Genomic DNA, 18,318 nt, shown 5'->3' on the forward strand with positions numbered 1-18,318 from the left:
GTTACTTCATTAATTTGACTCTCATTTAAAATATGTCAAGCAAGATACGATACGTTAGAACTTTATTTATGCCAGGAGGGAAATTGTTCTGCCAACAGCCACAAAAACACTGGATACATGAAACGTGAAATTAAAGTGACGAGTGGAAAGGATTGGGGATGTGCAAAGATCGGGGTGCGGGGGGGGGGAGGGGGAGGAGTTCTACAATTTGATAGCCACAGGGAAGAAGGATTTCCTGTGGGATAAAAATGATATTTTTATTAAAAATCTTGCACTTTGCATTCACAGCGAAATGCCTCCAGCGGCTTCCATTGTTTAAACTATTCTCACTTTCTGCAGACTTGATGATATTTTCATAATCTGTATTGGCAGCCTTAACGTGCTGCCCAAGAGTTCATTGAGGTCGCTTTTAGCTGTTTGCTTCATAAACTCCACCTCCCTTCAGCAGGAGGGACATGAATTTGCGGACTTGCTGTGGTGAGGCTGGGTGGTTATCCTGAGATGTGCTCTTTCACTTGTTAGTTGCAATATTGGTTTCAAGTAACTTGGAGTAACGTTGGCAACCCCTCTACGTCCCTCCCCCATCTTTGTACTAGTGGTGGCACCGTGGTAGAGTTGATGCCTTACAGTGCTTACAGCGCCAGAGACCCGGGTTCGATCCCGACTACTGGTGCTGTCTGTACGGTGTTTGTACGTTCTCCCCTTGACGGCGTGGGTTTTCTCCGAGATCTTTGGTTTCCTCCCACACTCCAAAGACGTGCAGGTTTGTAGGTTAATTGGCTTGGTATAAGTGTAAATTGTCCCTAGTGTGTGCAGGATAGTGTTAATGTGTGGGGATCGCTGGTCGCTGCAGACTTGTTGGGCTGAAAGCCCTGTTTTCATGCTGTATCTCTAAACGAAACTAAACTAAAAGTGTACAACCCAGCGGTATGATTATTGATTTCAAGTAACTTTGCGTAACCCTTGCTACCCCTCTCTCTCTGTCCCTTCCCCACCTTAGTCGTTGTACTAGTTTCACTGTTGTCCTGGTGAGTTTCATTGTCTGCAACTCGTTTTCATCTAGCCTACAGCTAACAATGGCCTGCTTCCTTCATCATTGTTACTTTTTTGCATATCTTTCATCCGTTTGCTTTATATCTCTCTCTATCTATATCTCTCGTTTCCCTTTCCCCTGACTCTCAGTCTGAAGAAGAGTCTCGACCCGAAACGTCACCTATTCCTTCTCTCCAGAGATGATGTCTGACCCGCTGAGTTACTCTAGCATTTTGTGGCTGCCTTCGGTTTAAGCCTTTGCTTGTTACGTATGAGCTGGCAACCATAAAACGAACACTCAACTATCTGCTACTGCTGATTTGGAGCCGATAATCTTAACTAAGTCATTTATCAGCCGAGTCTCTGAGGTGCTGTAAGGAGTGCATGTTGACAGCCTTCCAGTTGTTAATGTGGGATTACTAACCCGTTTGATGCAAAGCCAATAATGTCTACAGATGCATATCTGCAGCGCACTTAATGGTTAAATTCTTTATACTGATGTATGGTATTTTCAGGTCCATGATCATTGATTTTTCAATAATTGCACGATCTTTAACTGAAGATTTTTTTTCAGCTTAGTTTAGAGGTACAGCGCAGGAACAGGTGCTTCTGTGCTGACCTGTGATCCCCACCCACTAGCACTATCCTACACACTAGGGCCAATTTACAATTTTTACCGAAGCCGATTAATCTACAAACCTGTGCGTTGTTGGAGTGTGGGAGGAAACCAGAGCTCCCGGAGAAAACCCACGCGGTTACGAGGAGAATGTTCAAACTCTTTACAGACAGCGCCCGTAGTCAGGATCGAACCCAGGTCCCTGGTGCTGTAAGGCAGCAACTCTACTGCTGTGCCACCGTGCTGCCCTGGAGATGGATGTTTTCAAGAGAGAGTTAGAATTAGTTCTAAGGGCTAAAGGAATCAAGGTGATATGGGGGGGGGGGGGGGTTACTAATTTTGGATGATCAGCCGTGATCATACTGAATGGCGGTGCTGGCACAAAGGGCCGAATGCCCTACTCCTGCACCTATTTTCTATGTTTCTATGGCCAGCTTTTTGAGGAACTGGTTGGTTTTAGATATGTTGTACATCAGTGTGAAAATGAGCCTGCTGTAATGTGGCATCAACTATAAAACGCTGCGTGTTTTTGTTTCCGCACCCAGGCAGTTCCATGGCCACACCGATGGTGTCAGCTGCACAGATATTTCCAATGACGGGACAAAGCTGTGGACCGGCGCGCTGGACAACACCGTCAGGTGCTGGGACCTGCGGGAGGGGCGGCAGGTGCATCAACATGACTTTGCATCACAGGTACGTACATGCCTGTTGTAAAATGTGGGAACACTCCTCCCTGACTTTAATTTCATCCTCTGCCTGAGCTACCCCAGGTAAACAATCAATTCTTGACTTGGGAACACTGGAGTAATGGAGAAGGAATGGGTGGCGTTTCAGGTCATTCTGAAGAAGGGTCTCGACCGGAAACAACACCCATTCCTTCTCTCAGAGACGCTGCCTGTCCCACTGAGTTACTCCAGCATTTTACGTCTATCTTCGATTTAAACCAGCAGCTGCAGTTCCTTCCTACACACTTTGGGAACATTGGACCTCACTCAGTTCTGTCTTTAGACTTTAACGGTACAGCGAGGAACTGGCCCTTCAGCCCATCGAGTCCATGCCGACCACCGATCACCCCCGTACACTAACGCTATCCTATACACTTGGGACAACTTGCAATTTTTACCAAAGCCAATTAATCTACAAACTTATAGGAAGGTTCTGCAGATGCTGGTTGGACTTTCAGAAAGCCTTCGATTGGGTCCCACATAGGAGATTAGTGGGCAAAATTAGAGCACATGGTGTTGGGGTTAGGATGCTGACATGGATCGAAAATTGGTTGGCAGACAGGAAACAAAGAGTAGGGATTAACAGGTACTCTGAATCCTGGAAAGATATTGTGATTAAAAAACATATGGTAAGCAGAAGTGTGCTTTTAGGTGTAACTAATAGTATAATGTGTAAAATGCAGCAAGTCCCTCTTGTTGTGACTGCACTATCTTTGGGGCATGCGCCCTGCCTTTAATTTGTGTTTAAGATTTATGATGTCCTTATTCAACTGGGTTTTAGATTTATAGCTTAATTTAGATAAAACAGCCCAGCAACAGGCCACTCCGCGCCGACCAGCGATCAGCCAGTAGAGTTTGCCTTTGAACACGTTACTTTCCTTTCTCCCCACAGATCTTTGCACTAGGATGCTGCCCGACAGGAGGTTGGCTTGCTGTTGGCACGGAGAGCAGCAACGTGGAGGTTTTACATGTCAACAAACCAGATAAATATCAACTCCACCTTCACGAGAGCTGCGTTCTCTCACTCAAATTTGCTTATTGTGGTAAGAACTGACTGTGATTGTAGTATAATTTACTGAAGACAGCATAAGAACCTAGGCTTAGGTTCATTGTATAGTCACATGTACCAAGGTTCAGTGAGAAGGCTCTGCGTGCGGGCTAGGGGAATGCGCTATCCAACCTGCGCTCAGCCCACTAACAGCAGGCAGTCAGTGTTCTTGCAACTATGCCCCTGTCCCACTTAGCAAACCTGAACGGAAACCTCTGGAGACTTTGCTCCCCACCCAACGTTTCCGTGCGGGTCCCGGAGGTTTTTGTCTCACTACCTGCAACCTCCGGCAACCACCTGCAACCTCCGGGAACCGCACGGAAACCTTGGGTGGGGTGCAGTGTCTCCAGAGGTTTCCGTTCAGGTTTCCTAAGTGGGACAGGGATAGGCATCAGACCTTCCCTGCTACCATTGAAATGTACCACAGGTCAACAACGGGCTGCAAGTTTAACACCTCTTTTCAAAGAGGCATCCATTGATTTAACTCTTAGGGCCAATGGAATCTGGGGATATGGGGAGAAAGCAGGAACGGGGTACTGATTTTGGATGATCAACCATGATCATATTGAATGGCGGTGCTGGCTCGAAGGGCCGAATGGCTTACTCCTGCACCTATTTTCTATGTTTCTGTGGTCTATGCTTCCAGCTGATCAGATAATACTGTACATAAATACAATCAAGCCCAAGATGAGTACAAGGAGCAGAGCAAAGAGGAAGATACAAGTGTGCAGAATATATTTCTCAGCAATGTAGCGTAATAATTTCAGAGGAAAAGTCCAATATCTGCAGTGAAGTAGGTTGAGGAGTCAGGGTTGTACCCTAGCTTATGGAAGCACTGTTCACGTCTGCTAATAGAGGGGAAAAGGCTGTTGCTGAGTTTGCTGGTACGTGTTTTCATGCCCCTGTGCCATTTGCCTGACAGGAGCGGGGAGAAGAAGGAATGAGTGGGATGATGATGTTGGCTATTTGCCCAAGGCAGCATGATGTGTAGATGGAATCTGCTCTGCGACAGACTGGGGAAATCTGGGCCGCCTGTAAACTCTGCAGTTTCTTGCAGTCTTTGGCATAGATCTTCACAAATTTCATTCAGTTCGTCATCAAATCAGGCGGCTGGTTTTTCCATGCCCGACTTGTCCGCGCTGACCAAGTTGCCAGTCCAAGGTAGTCCCACCTGTCTGCCCCAGACCCATATCACACCCGGCCTTTCCTATCCAAGTGCCTCTCTATTATTGTACCTGCCTCCACTATGAGTCATAGTCATACAGCGTGGAAACAGGCCCTTCGGCCCAATGTGCCCACACTACCCAACATGTCCCATTTACACTAGTCCCACCTGCCTGCATTTGGCCCATATCCTTCTAAACCTGTCCGACCCATGTAACTGTCTAAATCTTTCTTACTGCTTCTTTGGCAGCTTATTTCATATACCCATCTGTGAAGGGGAAAAAGGTGCCCCTCAAATCCTTTTTAAATCTTTCCCCTCTCATCTAAGGTTTTGGTCTCCCTTAGTCTTTGCCCTCTAGTTTTAGACTCCCCTACCCTGAGCAAAGGACTGTGCATTGAGCTTATTTATGGACCACATGATGTTATATGTCTCCTTGCGGTCATTCCACAGCCTCCTTCAAGGGCAAACGTTCCAGCCTCCCCTGCCTGTCTTGGCATTCATGACTGAACCGTATAAATCTGTCTCAGTTCTGAGACCGTTTAAAACTTCTGCTCGAAAGCTGTCAAAATCCCTAAAATGTCCAAGAGGCCCAACCTGGAACAGCCCCCTTGGGGGAAATCAGAACTCATCCACCCTTTGTGTGAAGACACTCTCTGATAACAGCCGGCCTGTAATTTATGGGGTCTGAAGAAGGGTCCTGACCTGAAACGTCACCTATCCGTGCCCTCCGGAGATACTACCTGACCTGAGTTATGTAACGACTTTGTGTGTTGTTTTGTAACCAGCATCTGCAGTTCCTTGTGTCGCCATGTATAGGCTTTAACGAGGCCCCATTTCTCCTTTGCCACCTGGAAATATGACCTCTGCGGCTCCACACCTGTTGACCTCTGGCCTTCTCTGCCAATTCGTTTGACCAACATAACTACCGCAATTCAATTGCCCAGTAATCTGCCATCCTCCAGCCTCCTGTTTACAACTTGCTCCGTTTCCCTCCAGCTGTCCGTTTGTTGAAACTGTTGTACACCTTCTCCAATGGCTCGCATCCTTGATGAACCGTGTCTTAATCTAAGAGACGGGGCCGTGAAACGTGGTCTCAGTTTTCAACGACTGCTTTACATTTTTCTCTTTAACGTTGGATGTGTGGGCATTGCCGACGAGGCCTGCGTTCGTTACCCATTCCCCTGTTGACGTTGGGAAGAGGATTGCGAGCTTCCTTCTTGAACCACCTGAAGTCCTTCTGGTGAAAGTGCTCCCACTAGGAATTTGGGTTCAGAATTTGGACTGGGCGGCAATGAAATGACACCGAAGATAGGCACAAATTGCTGCAGTAACTCAGCGGGGCAGGCGGCGCCTCTAGAGAGAGGAAATGTGTGACATTTCGGGTCGAGACCCTCCTTCAGACTGAGAGTCAGGGGATGGGGTAAACTACAGATATAGACGGGTAAGGTGCGAAAACGACAGGTCAAAGCAGACGATGATCAAGGGAATGTAGAATGGTTTGTTTTTACCTGAGGGGAAGGTGACAACGAGGCATACAATCAGTAAAATTAATCAGCAGGACAGTGGAATTTGTCTGAGAACTAGGGTGGGAGAGGGATGGAGTGAGAGGGGAAAGCAAGGGTTATTTGAAATTGGAGGAATCGGGTTCATGCCACTGGGTTGAAAGCTTTGTTTCCAAATCAGAAGAGTCTGTGACTTGAAGAGCAGCCTGGTGGTCTGGTGTTCCATGTATCATCTGCCCTTGTTCTTCTGGGTGAGAGAGGTCATAGTTTAGGGCATGCAATGGTGAGTTGATGATGTGGACTGCAGCCATCGTGCTTTGGTCCTGGAGGAAGTTAACGCTTGGGCATTGTCCTATACATTTGTATGTTCTGGATGGTTTCTAACTTAGTTTAGTTTAGAGATTATATCATGGAAATGGGCCCTTCAGCCCACCTAGTCCACGCCAACCAGCAATCCCAGTACACTAGTACTGTAGCCAACTAACCTACAAACCTGAGTGACTTTGGAGTGTGGGAGGAAACCGGAGCACCCGGAGAAAATCCACGTTGTCACCAACTCTGTGCAGACAGCACCCGTAGTCAACATCGAACCCTGAGATGGTGGGTCTCTGGCGCCGTAAGGCAGCAACTCTACCGCTGCACCACCGTGCTGCTCTTGAAATGTCAACTTTGTGAAATTTACCAGAACTGACAAATGTGGACAAACCTGGATTGTTTTCCCTGGAACCACTCTGAAGGCTCAGGGGGAAATCTGATCGAAGTATGCAATTATGAGATGTATAGACTGTAAAACCTTTTTCCCCAGGGCTGAGATGTCAAAGACTAGAGGGCGTAGCTTTAAGGTGAAGGGGGACAGAGATCCATGGAGATGTACAGGGCAAATATTATACACAGCTGCCTGAACCGTACTGCCAGGGGTAGTGGTGGAGCTAGATACAATAGTGGCATTTAAGAGGAATTTAGATTAGCACACGGAAATGGAGGGATATCGATCATGTGCAGGCAGACGAGATTAGTTTATCTTGGTATTATGTTTGGCCCAGACACTGTGGGCTGCAGAGCCTGTTCCTGCGCTGTACTTGTCTTTGTTCCACGTGGCTCAATTTTGGGCTCTTCTGCCCAACTTGCCCATGCTGACCAGTATGTCCCATCCACACTAGTCCCATCTGTCTGAAGAAGGGTCTCGACCCGAAACGTCACCAATTATTTTTCTCCAGAGATGCTGCCCGATCCGCTGAGTTATTCCAGCAATTTGTGTTTATTTTTGTCATGTTATTTTTGGACCTAGATTGAGGCTGCTTGGTCAATCTGGTTTTATTATTCATCCTCAGAGTTTGTAACTGGATCCCAGTGGCTTGGTCCTAGCTCTATAATTCCAGAGGACAGTTAAGAAGTGTTGGTCTGGTGTCGACATGAGCCAGACAAACAGATCTTCTTCTCCAAGGGGAATGTCTCTGCAAAATATATTGCTAGTTGCTTTTAGCTTTAGAGGTCCCTTCCCTTTTAGGTACATATGTCAGGGTTGAGAGGGTCACCTTCGGCCCTCCCTCATTTAAAGTTACGGTCTAACTCCCTTCACATGATACTCTCTGCAGATTAATTTGTGTGAAAAAAGTTCTTCTCACATCACATTTTGCCTCAGGGACTTTGTGGGTAATGAAATCTACAGTGAGTATAAACAGTCATAAAGCGATAGAGCAATCTGGGAAACAGGCCCTTCCTCTGCCTACCCAGACCAAGCCGTGCAGTAGAACCAGCGATCACTTCTTCCCTAGTTGATACAAACATTTAGCCACATGGAACATTTTGCTCAGACTTTGTGGGATGAACTACAGTGAAACAGATAAAGCGATAGAGCGCGGAAACAGGCCCTTCTGCCTACCGAGGCCGTGTTGACCAGCGATCACCAGTATACTAACACCATTCTACATATTAGTGACAACTTTACCGAGGCCAATTAACCTACAAACTTGTGTGTCTTTGGAGTGTGGGGGGAAGCTGGAGAAGACCCCTCCGCACCCCCAGTCTCCCTCTCCCTCTCCCTCCCTCCTGCCCTCCCCTCCCCCACAGCTATGAGGCTCGTGCTTTAGGGCTGAACCAGTTGTAACTTTTTAAAGAGGTTTTCAATTAAATGATCGTCTGGTTCTGTAATTGGTTGCCACTGTCACTGACCCTGCAAGCTAATAGCTTTCGAGAGAGGTTATTTGCTATAAATCTTGCAGTAACAAGATTGAGACTAGGAAGCTTTGGTGTGCTTTGCAAGATTTATTTGAAAATGTCTTTACTGTGGATAAAATTTTCAAAGTGCCTCAGGCACATCTGTCGAAAGGTTTTTGGTTAAATTGCATTAGGTTTGTTTGGCTATCGTTAAGAGGCTTTAATTGCTATACGTACTGGCAACAGAACAATTAAATCATTTCTCTCGGCAGATTTACAGGCTCGTTAATGCAAAAAACTCAAATAAATGTACAAAATGTGATAATATAATAAATTAATAATCAGTAACTCTGGGTAACTGGACTATAGTAGCACAAACCCCGAGTCCGCCGTGCAACAAAAACATAATCCACAGTGGATCATGTGTTAGTAGGAACTGCATACACCAAAGATAGTCACTAAATGCTGGAGTAACTCAGCGGGTCAGGCAGCATCTCTGGAGAAAAGGAATAGGTGACGTTTTGGTTCGAGACCCTTCATCAGACTGACCCGCTGAGCTACTCCAGCATTTTGTGTCTCCCTTCATAGATCATAGTTGCGGAGATGTTGGGCAGTGTTCTACAGGCTGATGGTTGCCTGGAAGAAGCTGTTCTTGCACCCGTGGTCATGGTTATCAGGCTCCTGTACCTTCTTCCCAATGGTAGCAGCGAGATGAGAGTGTGGTGTGCGTCTTTGTTAATATCCTTTGCACCATTTTTGAGGCAACACCTCCTATGCTCGCCGACTACTGATTTTTGTGAAATTGGGTTTGGAGGGAAAATTTTTAGGAAGTGATGGGGTGTTAGGTGGTGGTGACGTTGAGCCCCTACTGTGTGGATCAGGCAGATGGACTAGAGTCATAGAGTCCATCATAGGGCCCACCTTGCCCACACCGACCAACATGTCCCATCTACACTGGTCCCACCTACCTGCGTTTGGCCCTTATCCCTCTAAACCTGTCATATCCATCTACCGGTCTAAATGTTTAATAAACATTGTGATAGTACTTGCCTCAACTTCCTCCTCCGGCAGCTCGTTCCATACACCCACCACCCTTTGTATGAAACAATCATCCATTGGGTTCCCATTCCATCTTTCCCCCCTCACCTTAAACCTATGTCCTCTGGTTCTTGATTCCCCTACTCTGGGCAAGAGACTCTGCGTTTACTCAACCTATTCCCCTGATGATTTTGTACACTTCTATAAATTCACACCTTATCCACTGTGCTCCAAGGAATGGAGTCCGAGCCTGCTCGATTACTCCTTATAATTCAGGCCCTTGAGCTCTGGCAACATCCTGGTAAATCTTTTCTGTGCCCTTTCCAGATTGACAACAACTTTCCTATAACTGGGTGCCCAAAATGGATATAATACTCTAAATGTGGCCTGATCAACACCTTATATAACTGCAACATGACCCCTTCCCTCAGGCTATTAAACACTACACAGATGATGTCAGGTATGTCAGGGAGGATCAAATAAGCTCTGAACTACATCTGAAATGCATCATCAAACTCAAACAGCGACTGGCTTTCTAGTGGGCCTCCCCCAAACATCAAAGGGATCCCACTTAGGACAATGGCCACACACTCATTTCACTTCTGCCATAGGACAGAGAAAACTGTAATGCCAAAATCGACTAGCTTCTGTCGCTAAACACTACAACCTCAAATAAGCTCTGTAGCCGGGGTGAGTCACCTGTATGGCCGTGAGTAGTCTCCTCAGTCGCCCAAAGAGTCGCAGCGTTTATCTGGTGCTTTTTTTAAAATCTGCTGGATTTTGAAATGTTCAAAACTTTTCGACGCCAGTCGGTGACTGTGGGCTTGCCGTAGCTTGTCTTCCCTTGACGTAGGTGCTGTTGAAGCTTGTCGCCAGGATGGAGTAGCTTGTCGCCAGGTGACGTAGGTTGTCGCTGGTGCTGACTAAGGTGAATTCCATTGTTCTAGTCGCCGGCAGTCGCCTAAAATATCCTCTAAGTGGGACAGGCCCATTAGTCCAGTCGCCGTTTTTTTGGCGGCCTGCTACGACTATGACAATCGCTGGCAGTTGCCTAAAAAACTCGGCAAGTGGAACAGGCCCTGAATATAGAACATAGAACGGTGCAGCACAGGAACAGGCACCTCGGCCCACAATGTCCACGCCCAACATGATGCCGTTAAATTGCTCTCCTCTGCCTGCCCCTGGAACCTCAGGCCAAGCCTCATATCAGAGCTAACCCATTCATGCACTGACTCTGTCTCTTCCACAGGTAAATGGTTTGTAAGCACTGGAAAAGACAACTTGCTGAATGCATGGAGAGTACCGTATGGAGCAAGTATATTCCAGGTAGGAAACAAAAACCACAGTGCATTGCAGTTGTGTTTTTAAGCGGGCATGGCTTTTTTAGGTATCTATTTGGGTCAGTATGCCTTGGTTAAAATGGTAGTTAATTGATTCAGGTTAAGTGACTGAAAAGTATTTCTGAGTAAAGAGTCCCTCAATAATATCTGGGCATTACTTGTAAACGGTTTGACCATTAGATTTGTGTCACGGTTGCTCTGTGTGTTATTTGGTTTAATGCATCTTTCCAGTGTACTCTGCCGAGGTTTATTTGTGCTCACCATTATTCAAACCATCCACCACTGCCACCCTCTTCCCATCTCCTGGTTTGAAAGATCTTTGATATCTGGCTTTATTTTAGATTTGCAAAAGAGAGACAAATTATTCTGCTTTCTACCTGTTTTTTAAAGTTCCTCCTTCAATAGACAATAGGTGCAGTAGTAGGCCATTTGGCACTTCGAGCCATTCAATGTGATCATGTCTGATCATCCCTGTTCCCTGTTCAAAACCCAAGTTCAGTTTAGTTTAGAGAAACAGCGTGGAACCAAGCCCTTCGGCCCACCGAGTCCATGCCGACCGCCCGTACACTAGTGGTATCCTACACCCTTGGGACAATTTACAGAAGCCAATTAACTTACAAACCCGGAAGTCTTTAGAATGTGGGAGGAAACCAGAGCACCTGCAGAACCCCACGTGGTCACTGTGAGAATGTACAAACCAGGCGCGTGCCGTCAGAGGAGGCGAGGTAGGCAGCGCCTACTCTGACTAAAATTATAAAATGGTCATTATTAAATATGAATAGTAAAGGCACGGAAGAATTATGTCTACCTAAGAGATCGATATCTTGGGATAATTCTCCGTGCCTTTCATCCGCCGTACGTGTCACACACGAACGTCTGTGCAGCTCACGTGTCGTCGACGCTGCTTCAAGCCTTCAATGACAACGGTCTATAAAGGCAGCTGAAATTCTGCCTTTGCACCGTGGACTGCGTACTGAGTATGCGCAGCATCGTACTGCACATGCACAGCGCAAGTTTCTCGGCGGGTTTTTCAAACATGGGTTGTCATTATCTTAAGAGTATCTTAAGAAACAAAGAGGGAAGAATGGAGTTTGTGTACAAATAATGTGATACGTACATTTCTTTGAGCTACCGTATTTCCCGGCAATGAAGACTCTATTTTTTACCCTAAATAAGGCCCGACAATTTACCTGCGTCTTGGAGGCCAAAGGCTACATTGTTAGCCAAGATGGATAGGCTTGGGCCTATTCACTTTTAAAACTTTGGGGGACACAATGAGGCCCAACACAGGTTGGCAACCTACGGCCCGGATCGTAACCCGAACTCAAGCGAACCCAAGCAAGCCGACCTGGGAACTGCAGCCATTGGCGGGACACGCAGCCCGTCCTGCGTGTTACAGCCTGACCTGGTACAAGCGAGCTGACCTGTGCACTACAGCCAGTCCCGTGGCGTGCAGCCGACATGGGAACTGCAGTCATTCCCGGGGCAACGCAGCCGACCTGGGCGCTACAGCCAGTCCCACGGCACGCGGGCTTTGGAGGTGTGTGACGGTTGTCAGTCAAGTGAGAATAACAGAGAGAACTGCTGCCGTGTCAACAGAAGCGCACAAAAGCAGTTGGCATTAGTTTTTTAATTCTCGTTATCCCTATTTCTGACCTGGCTCAGAGACTACAGTGAGGGGGACCAGCTCCAGAGCAAAGATCATAGAGCGGAGAGGACCAGCGGGCGATGGAGAACAGGACAGCGGGCGGTGGAGCTTACTCCTGTGTCAGCACAAGTAACCTCAACTGGCCCATTGAACTAGTATTGTCATGCAATAAGATCACAACTGATTCAACTTGTCCCGGTGTGCTCCCGTTTTTCCCACCATGTCTGCATGTTGAAATCTCCCATAATAACCGTAGCATTACCTTTACTACATGCCAATTTTAACTCCTGATTTAACTTGGACCCTATATCCAGGCTACTGTTTGGGGTCCTGTAGATAAGTCCCAGTAGAATCTCTTTACCCTTAGTTCTATCCATACATTAAGAGATAAGGGTTTTGAAGCCAAATTACTTTATAAAAGTCGAATGACTGCCCACCCTGAGTAATTGCTCACGGCATGTGCCTGGTACAAACTCCATACAGATAGCACCCATAGTGTGGATCGAATACAGCTCTCTGGTGCTGTGAGGCAGCAGCTCTACCAGGTTCACACTATGCCACTTTCAGTATATAGATTAGCGGATCCAGTGACTGAATGTAGTACCGTTGCCCACTTGCCCAACAGTGTTTCAGTTAGTTTGAACTTCACTCTTATTTAGTCATTCCATTCTCACTTAGGCATTCTTGATTCAATTATGAAGTGAGGGGAGAGGCAGGGAGATGATGTAGTCATGTTTTTTGCTCCGATCGATGGGTATAATTGCCCTCCTGTGACCTGTATTGAAAGAGGAGAATGAATAAGTAGTTGTTGAAGGTTACAAGCATACTGTCTTTTAGTTGAACAAAAAGCTTGATGCTTCGTGTCCAGTTTTACAAGCAAAATGTTTAATTGGGAGATACCAAGGAGTATCTCATCATTGTCCAGAATCGGAATAGGATAAAGATGTGCGGGTTTGTAGTTTAATTGTAAATTGCCCGATATGTGTGTTGGGAATGGACGAGAAAGTGGGATAACATAGAACTAGGGTCGGTGTGGACTCGATGGGCCGAAGGGCCTGTTTCCATGCAGCATCTCCAAACTGCACAAGGTGATCCTCACAGAGTCGTTTCGTGAGATTCCTTACCTGAGCTCAGACTTGGCAAAGTGGCTGAGGAAGGTTTGGTTTAGGATATAAGGGGGATGCAAAGGTGATTTGCACCTGAGAGACATTCTCCCCAGGTAGGTGCCAATGCCTTCATGAATGGCAAGATCGCTGTTCAGATAGATCCTGCCACTCGATTGAAATACACTTTTAAATACTGTGTTCCGCTGTAACGTTTGAATGCATCCATTGTTACAACTCGGGGCTGGTGGTCATTTTCTTTCTTTCTTTTCTTTCCAGTCCAAAGAGTCATCGTCTGTGCTATGCTGTGACATCTCGGTGGACGACCAATATGTTGTCACTGGCTCAGGGGACAAGAAAGCCACAGTGTATGAAGTCATTTACTGAGAATTCAATCCTTCACCGGGAGAGGAGGGGACGGGACAGGGCGAGGTTTTTCAGCCGAGACCTTCATTCCGGATCAGTTTAACTACATTTCCCAAGGAGCACATCCAACAGAACCTCCACCCTCGTTGGAAGACTGTCTCGTTTGACCTTGACTTGGTTGTTGAAATTTAACCTGGACTCACTTCAACAAGAGAGGACTTCTGGGTTGACCAAAGTGACAGATTCTCATCGGTAGAGGCAGGTTTGTTCACCCCGACTAACTCCATAATCAATGCTAAAGTTTAGGGTAACACACTCTTTGTACAATTTCTTTTACTTCTCTGTTCTGTTTGCTGGATTCATTTGTGAGGGGAAATATTCTGTATGGTTACCATGATGCAAGACCTTGCTGCCTGTGGATCTTGACCAGTTGGGACGCACATGGAACTTTGACCTGTTTTTCTTCACGTTGAGCTTTTCAACCGCACTTATAAAAATGCATCTTTTTATATTGTGCTGTTCATTAAGTAGAACAGTGTGAACGTTGGCACCTTAGTTTGCTCTCCTCTTTCCCAATCTCCCTCAGTCCACCCATAAACTGGCGTTTGTGGGGAAGCAGTTCAGACGTCAACATAGGAGTCGCCAGCCCTGATGTTTTGGGTTCTGTTTCCACTTGCCTGTATGGGCATCTTGGGCTTTCACTTGTGGGGGGTTATGCGCTTGTGAATCACTGCATATAAATCACACACATGCCAAGCACGTACACCACTAGGCTGCCATACGGTGCCAAAATAGATATAAGTGCGTTATACCGAAAATCGGAGAGTGTAAATTAACCTTCGGTAGCAATTGGACAAACGCTCATTCCAATTATTCTAAAAAAAAACACGTAAATGACGCTGGTGCAAACCGTGAGGTGCCTGTCAAGATTTCTTTCAAGGTTTATCATTGATTAACGCTATTGTCCATCGGGTGGCTATTTCCCTGCTTTGGCAAGGATCCTCCACTGCCTGAGATTAACGTATCTGTGTGGAGGTGCAGTGGGAGCTTTCAGAACCTTAAGGGAGATGTTCAGGCAAGACAGGAGGAGAGCACAAGGATCCCATCTCAAGGCCGTCAATGCGTTGTAACGAAACAGGTTGTTTTTAGGAAATGGAAGAGTGAGCTGCCAAGTCATCTGTTTCATTCACCGGGGGGGTGGGGGGGGGGTACAGCGCACGTGGGCATGTCTCGTGAACAGATTGCGGCTGGTTGCAGTCAACAGGTCGAAGCAACTTGTGCCAGTTGACTTGAAGAGTGGCTCCACCTCCAACTACGTTTAAGTATTGCAACTTACTTGAAAGCTTGGACCATGCAATCTCACTGTTTTATTTATGAAGTCTATAGGAAAACATCGTCAAGCACAGCTTATATTGGCAAAGAGCTCCACACACTTTTTATTCAAATCTTTTGGTTATTTTGATATTTGGATTAATTTTCCTTGCAAATGTTGTAATTAGACGGCTGTTTACAATGGAAGAAATATCTCGCCCGGTTAACATCTGGGCAGCAAAGTAATTTGATCTTTATTTCTAATTCACAACAGGGACTCATAGTGTTGGTCAGATGTGCTATGTGGAGAAATTTGTTATCATAGTTACCATTTTATCCTGTTGTCTATTTTCTCCTCTTTCACCATCCGTAACATTAAAAGCAATAATTGTAAAGGTACTCATTGGTTTCTCTTCCTTGATGTGTGGTTCCTTGCCCATTGGTTTCCTGCTAGTACTTGTCTAACACAGCCATTCTTTTGGGCGCCAGAATGGGGTCCTCCCGTTCATTATCTGGCCAGAGAGGGCGCCACTTGCAAGCATGTGTCCCGACCCAAAACATTGTCTCTCCATTCAGAGGTTACCAGACCCCTTGAGTTCTTCCAGCTTTTTGGTTTTTGCTCCAGATGCCAGCATCAGCAGTTTCTTGCGTCCCCACGCTCCTGTCTATGCCTGACAGCTAGACAAGAACTCTTTCCAATAAAACTTGTTGATGAGTGATCAAGAAAAGTTATCTACCGCAGTCCTGACCACCTCTTGCCATGAACTCTTTAGAAAGTCACGAGGCCAACTTTGGTGGCCCTGGATAGCTCATTCATAGAGCAAAAGTCAAATTGGGTTCTTAAGACTGTTACCAATGTGGTTTTTGTTGTTTTTTAAGGTATATTTGTTCGATGACATTTTTCTGACAATCTGTTTACTTCAAAACCACTTGAGACATATACACACTAACACAGCACACTTTCTCTTAGAGGTGGAGGGTTCCTAGAGGTGATTCCATCAACCTTGTTACATCTCGTTTCCATGAACTCTTTGTGCTTTTCCCAAATGGCTCAAAATAAAGGACTGTTGGGGGCGGCACTGTGGTAGAGTTGCTTCCTTTCAGCGCCAGAGACCCGGGTTCGATCCTGACTACGGGTGCTGTCCATACAGAGTTTATGTGTTCTCCCACTGACCGCGTGGGTTTTGCACCGGGGCCTCTGATCTTCTCCCACACTCCATACACAAACAGGTTTGTAGGTTCATTGGCTTTAGGTAAAAATTGTAAATTGTCCCTAGTGCACAGTGTGGGTTAATGTGCGGGCATTGTCGGTTGGCGCGGACTTGGTGGGCCGAAGGGCTTGTTTCTGCGCCGGATCTCTAAACTAAACTGTAGGCCATTGTGTAATTATGTACATGACCTTTTTAGGGAAGGCAATTAAGCTTCAGTCAGAAGGAGTGGAGCCTCGGGCTTAAAATGTTGTGAATGGTTAAGTTCTATCTTGTTATCTTCATGATCGGAGAAAGCTGTTGAATGCTACATGTGGTGGAGCAAAAACCAAATAAATTATAAATCCTATTTGACCGATTCACCATCTGGAAGTCTGCTGCGCCATTCTAATCCGTACTCCAGATGTCTTTAACGGACACAAAGTGCTGGAGTAACTCAGCAGGTCAGGCCGCATTCTTTATCAGCTTTCTCCCTCTTACTACAATCGGTCTGATGAAGGATCCTGACCCGAAACTGTCACCTATCCATGTTCTCCGCAGATGCTACCTGACCCACTGAGATACTCCAGCACTTTGTGTCCGTTTGCACAAACCAGCATCTGCAGTTCCTTCTTTCTACTCCAGATGATGACCTTGTAGGTTTTGATCAGAACCCTCCCCCTCGTGGCCAAATATTCACTTATTGACCTTGGTACAATGGAATTAGAAGAGTCAAACTGGTTGTGAAGGTGAACTGCAATGTGTTCAGGTCCTCGGAGCCTATTATGCTTTATGGATCTGCTATGAAAGAAAGGTTGTGTACAATTTTTTTTGTTGCCTTCGTTTATTAAAATGAATGACTGTAAACATATAGATTGCCCTAGTTGTATATTTGGTTTGGATGGTAACTGTGCCTCTACCTTCCTCCTGGAAGAAATGAATCAATTGCTAAATTCTTCATTGACCCCCAGGTATTTTTGTCGGCCAATATGATGATTTGTAATGTCCAAAATCCTTCCATGTTTCATGCTTTCCCATCCCAGTTAGGGATGAATTTGTAGTTTATGCCTTTCAAATCCCAATAAACTATTTTGTATGTGATGTCTGTACTTTGTGTCCTCTTAAGTAAATTTCTCGTGTATTAACCATGAGCATGTTGACCCGGAAAACAAAATTGCAGCTGACTTTCACAAGTCGTGTGGTCCTCCAAGCCTGAAACTGTGCTGCGACGTGTGGGTTGGAAGTGGTTCTGTGGTAAGTGAAGTTGTAAGTATATCTTGAGGGTTGACACAAAATGCTGGAGTAACTCAGCGGGACTCAGGCAGCATCTCTGGAAAGACGGGATGGGTGACGTTTTGGGTCGAGACGCTTCTTCAGTCTTGAGAATCAGGGGAGAGGGAGGCATAAAGATATGGGAAGGGTGGGGTGTGAAAACACCAATCAAAGGGGACGACGATAATGGAAATGTAGAGTGGTCCATTGTTAGCTCTGGGGAAGATGACAACGAGGTACACAATCAGTAATATTAAACCAGGAGGACAGTGAAACTAGTCAGTGAACTAGGATGGGGGAGGGATGGAGAGAGAGTTCAATATTAATGATTTAATTATAAAATTATAAGAATAAGTGTATCTTCCAAATTTTCCAGGTTCGACTTCCTGAAGGTGTGGAAGCTAATAAAGCCTGAGTTAAGGGCCTGTCCCACTTTCATGACCTAATTCACGACCTCTGCTGAGTTTGCCCTTGACTCATCCTCGCAGCATGGCCATAGGTAGGTTGTGATGCTAGTCGTAGCCACTCGAGGCATCAAGTAGGTCGGGGCGTTTCCCTAGCCTGATGAAAAATGTCCTCGAGTAAAAAAGGTCCTGAATTAGGTAGTCAAAGTGGGACGGGGCCTTAACGTTCTGAGCGAGTGCTGCGTTATTGGGGATGAGCCGTTGAACGGAGGCGTTTGGCTTGATAAAATATTGCCAACTGTGGTTGAATTATCGAAGGTAGACAAAAGTGGTGGAGAAACTCAGTGGGTGCAGCAGCATCTATGGAGCGAAGGAAATAAGCAACGTTTCGGGCCGAAACCCTC

General features: G+C 46.1%; 1 protein-coding gene across 5 annotated transcripts in view; it reads left to right on the top strand.

Moving 5' to 3' along the window:
- The window catches only part of LOC129711333 (transducin-like enhancer protein 1), a 183,514-nt gene extending 166,175 nt beyond the window's left edge, over positions 1–17,339 (top strand). For all 5 annotated transcript variants that reach the window (XM_055658922.1, XM_055658919.1, XM_055658921.1 and 2 more), the window contains 4 exons: positions 2,194–2,341; positions 3,266–3,416; positions 10,533–10,609; positions 13,654–17,339. In XM_055658922.1, coding sequence (XP_055514897.1) covers positions 2,194–2,341; positions 3,266–3,416; positions 10,533–10,609; positions 13,654–13,761 — 484 coding nt within the window. In that variant the 3' untranslated portion in view covers positions 13,762–17,339. The remainder of the gene's footprint in view (positions 1–2,193; positions 2,342–3,265; positions 3,417–10,532; positions 10,610–13,653) is intronic.
- Positions 17,340–18,318: the final 979 nt, after the last annotated feature.

This window comes from Leucoraja erinacea, chromosome 29 (genome assembly GCF_028641065.1).
Source record: "Leucoraja erinacea ecotype New England chromosome 29, Leri_hhj_1, whole genome shotgun sequence".
Lineage (NCBI taxonomy): Eukaryota > Metazoa > Chordata > Chondrichthyes > Rajiformes > Rajidae > Leucoraja > Leucoraja erinaceus.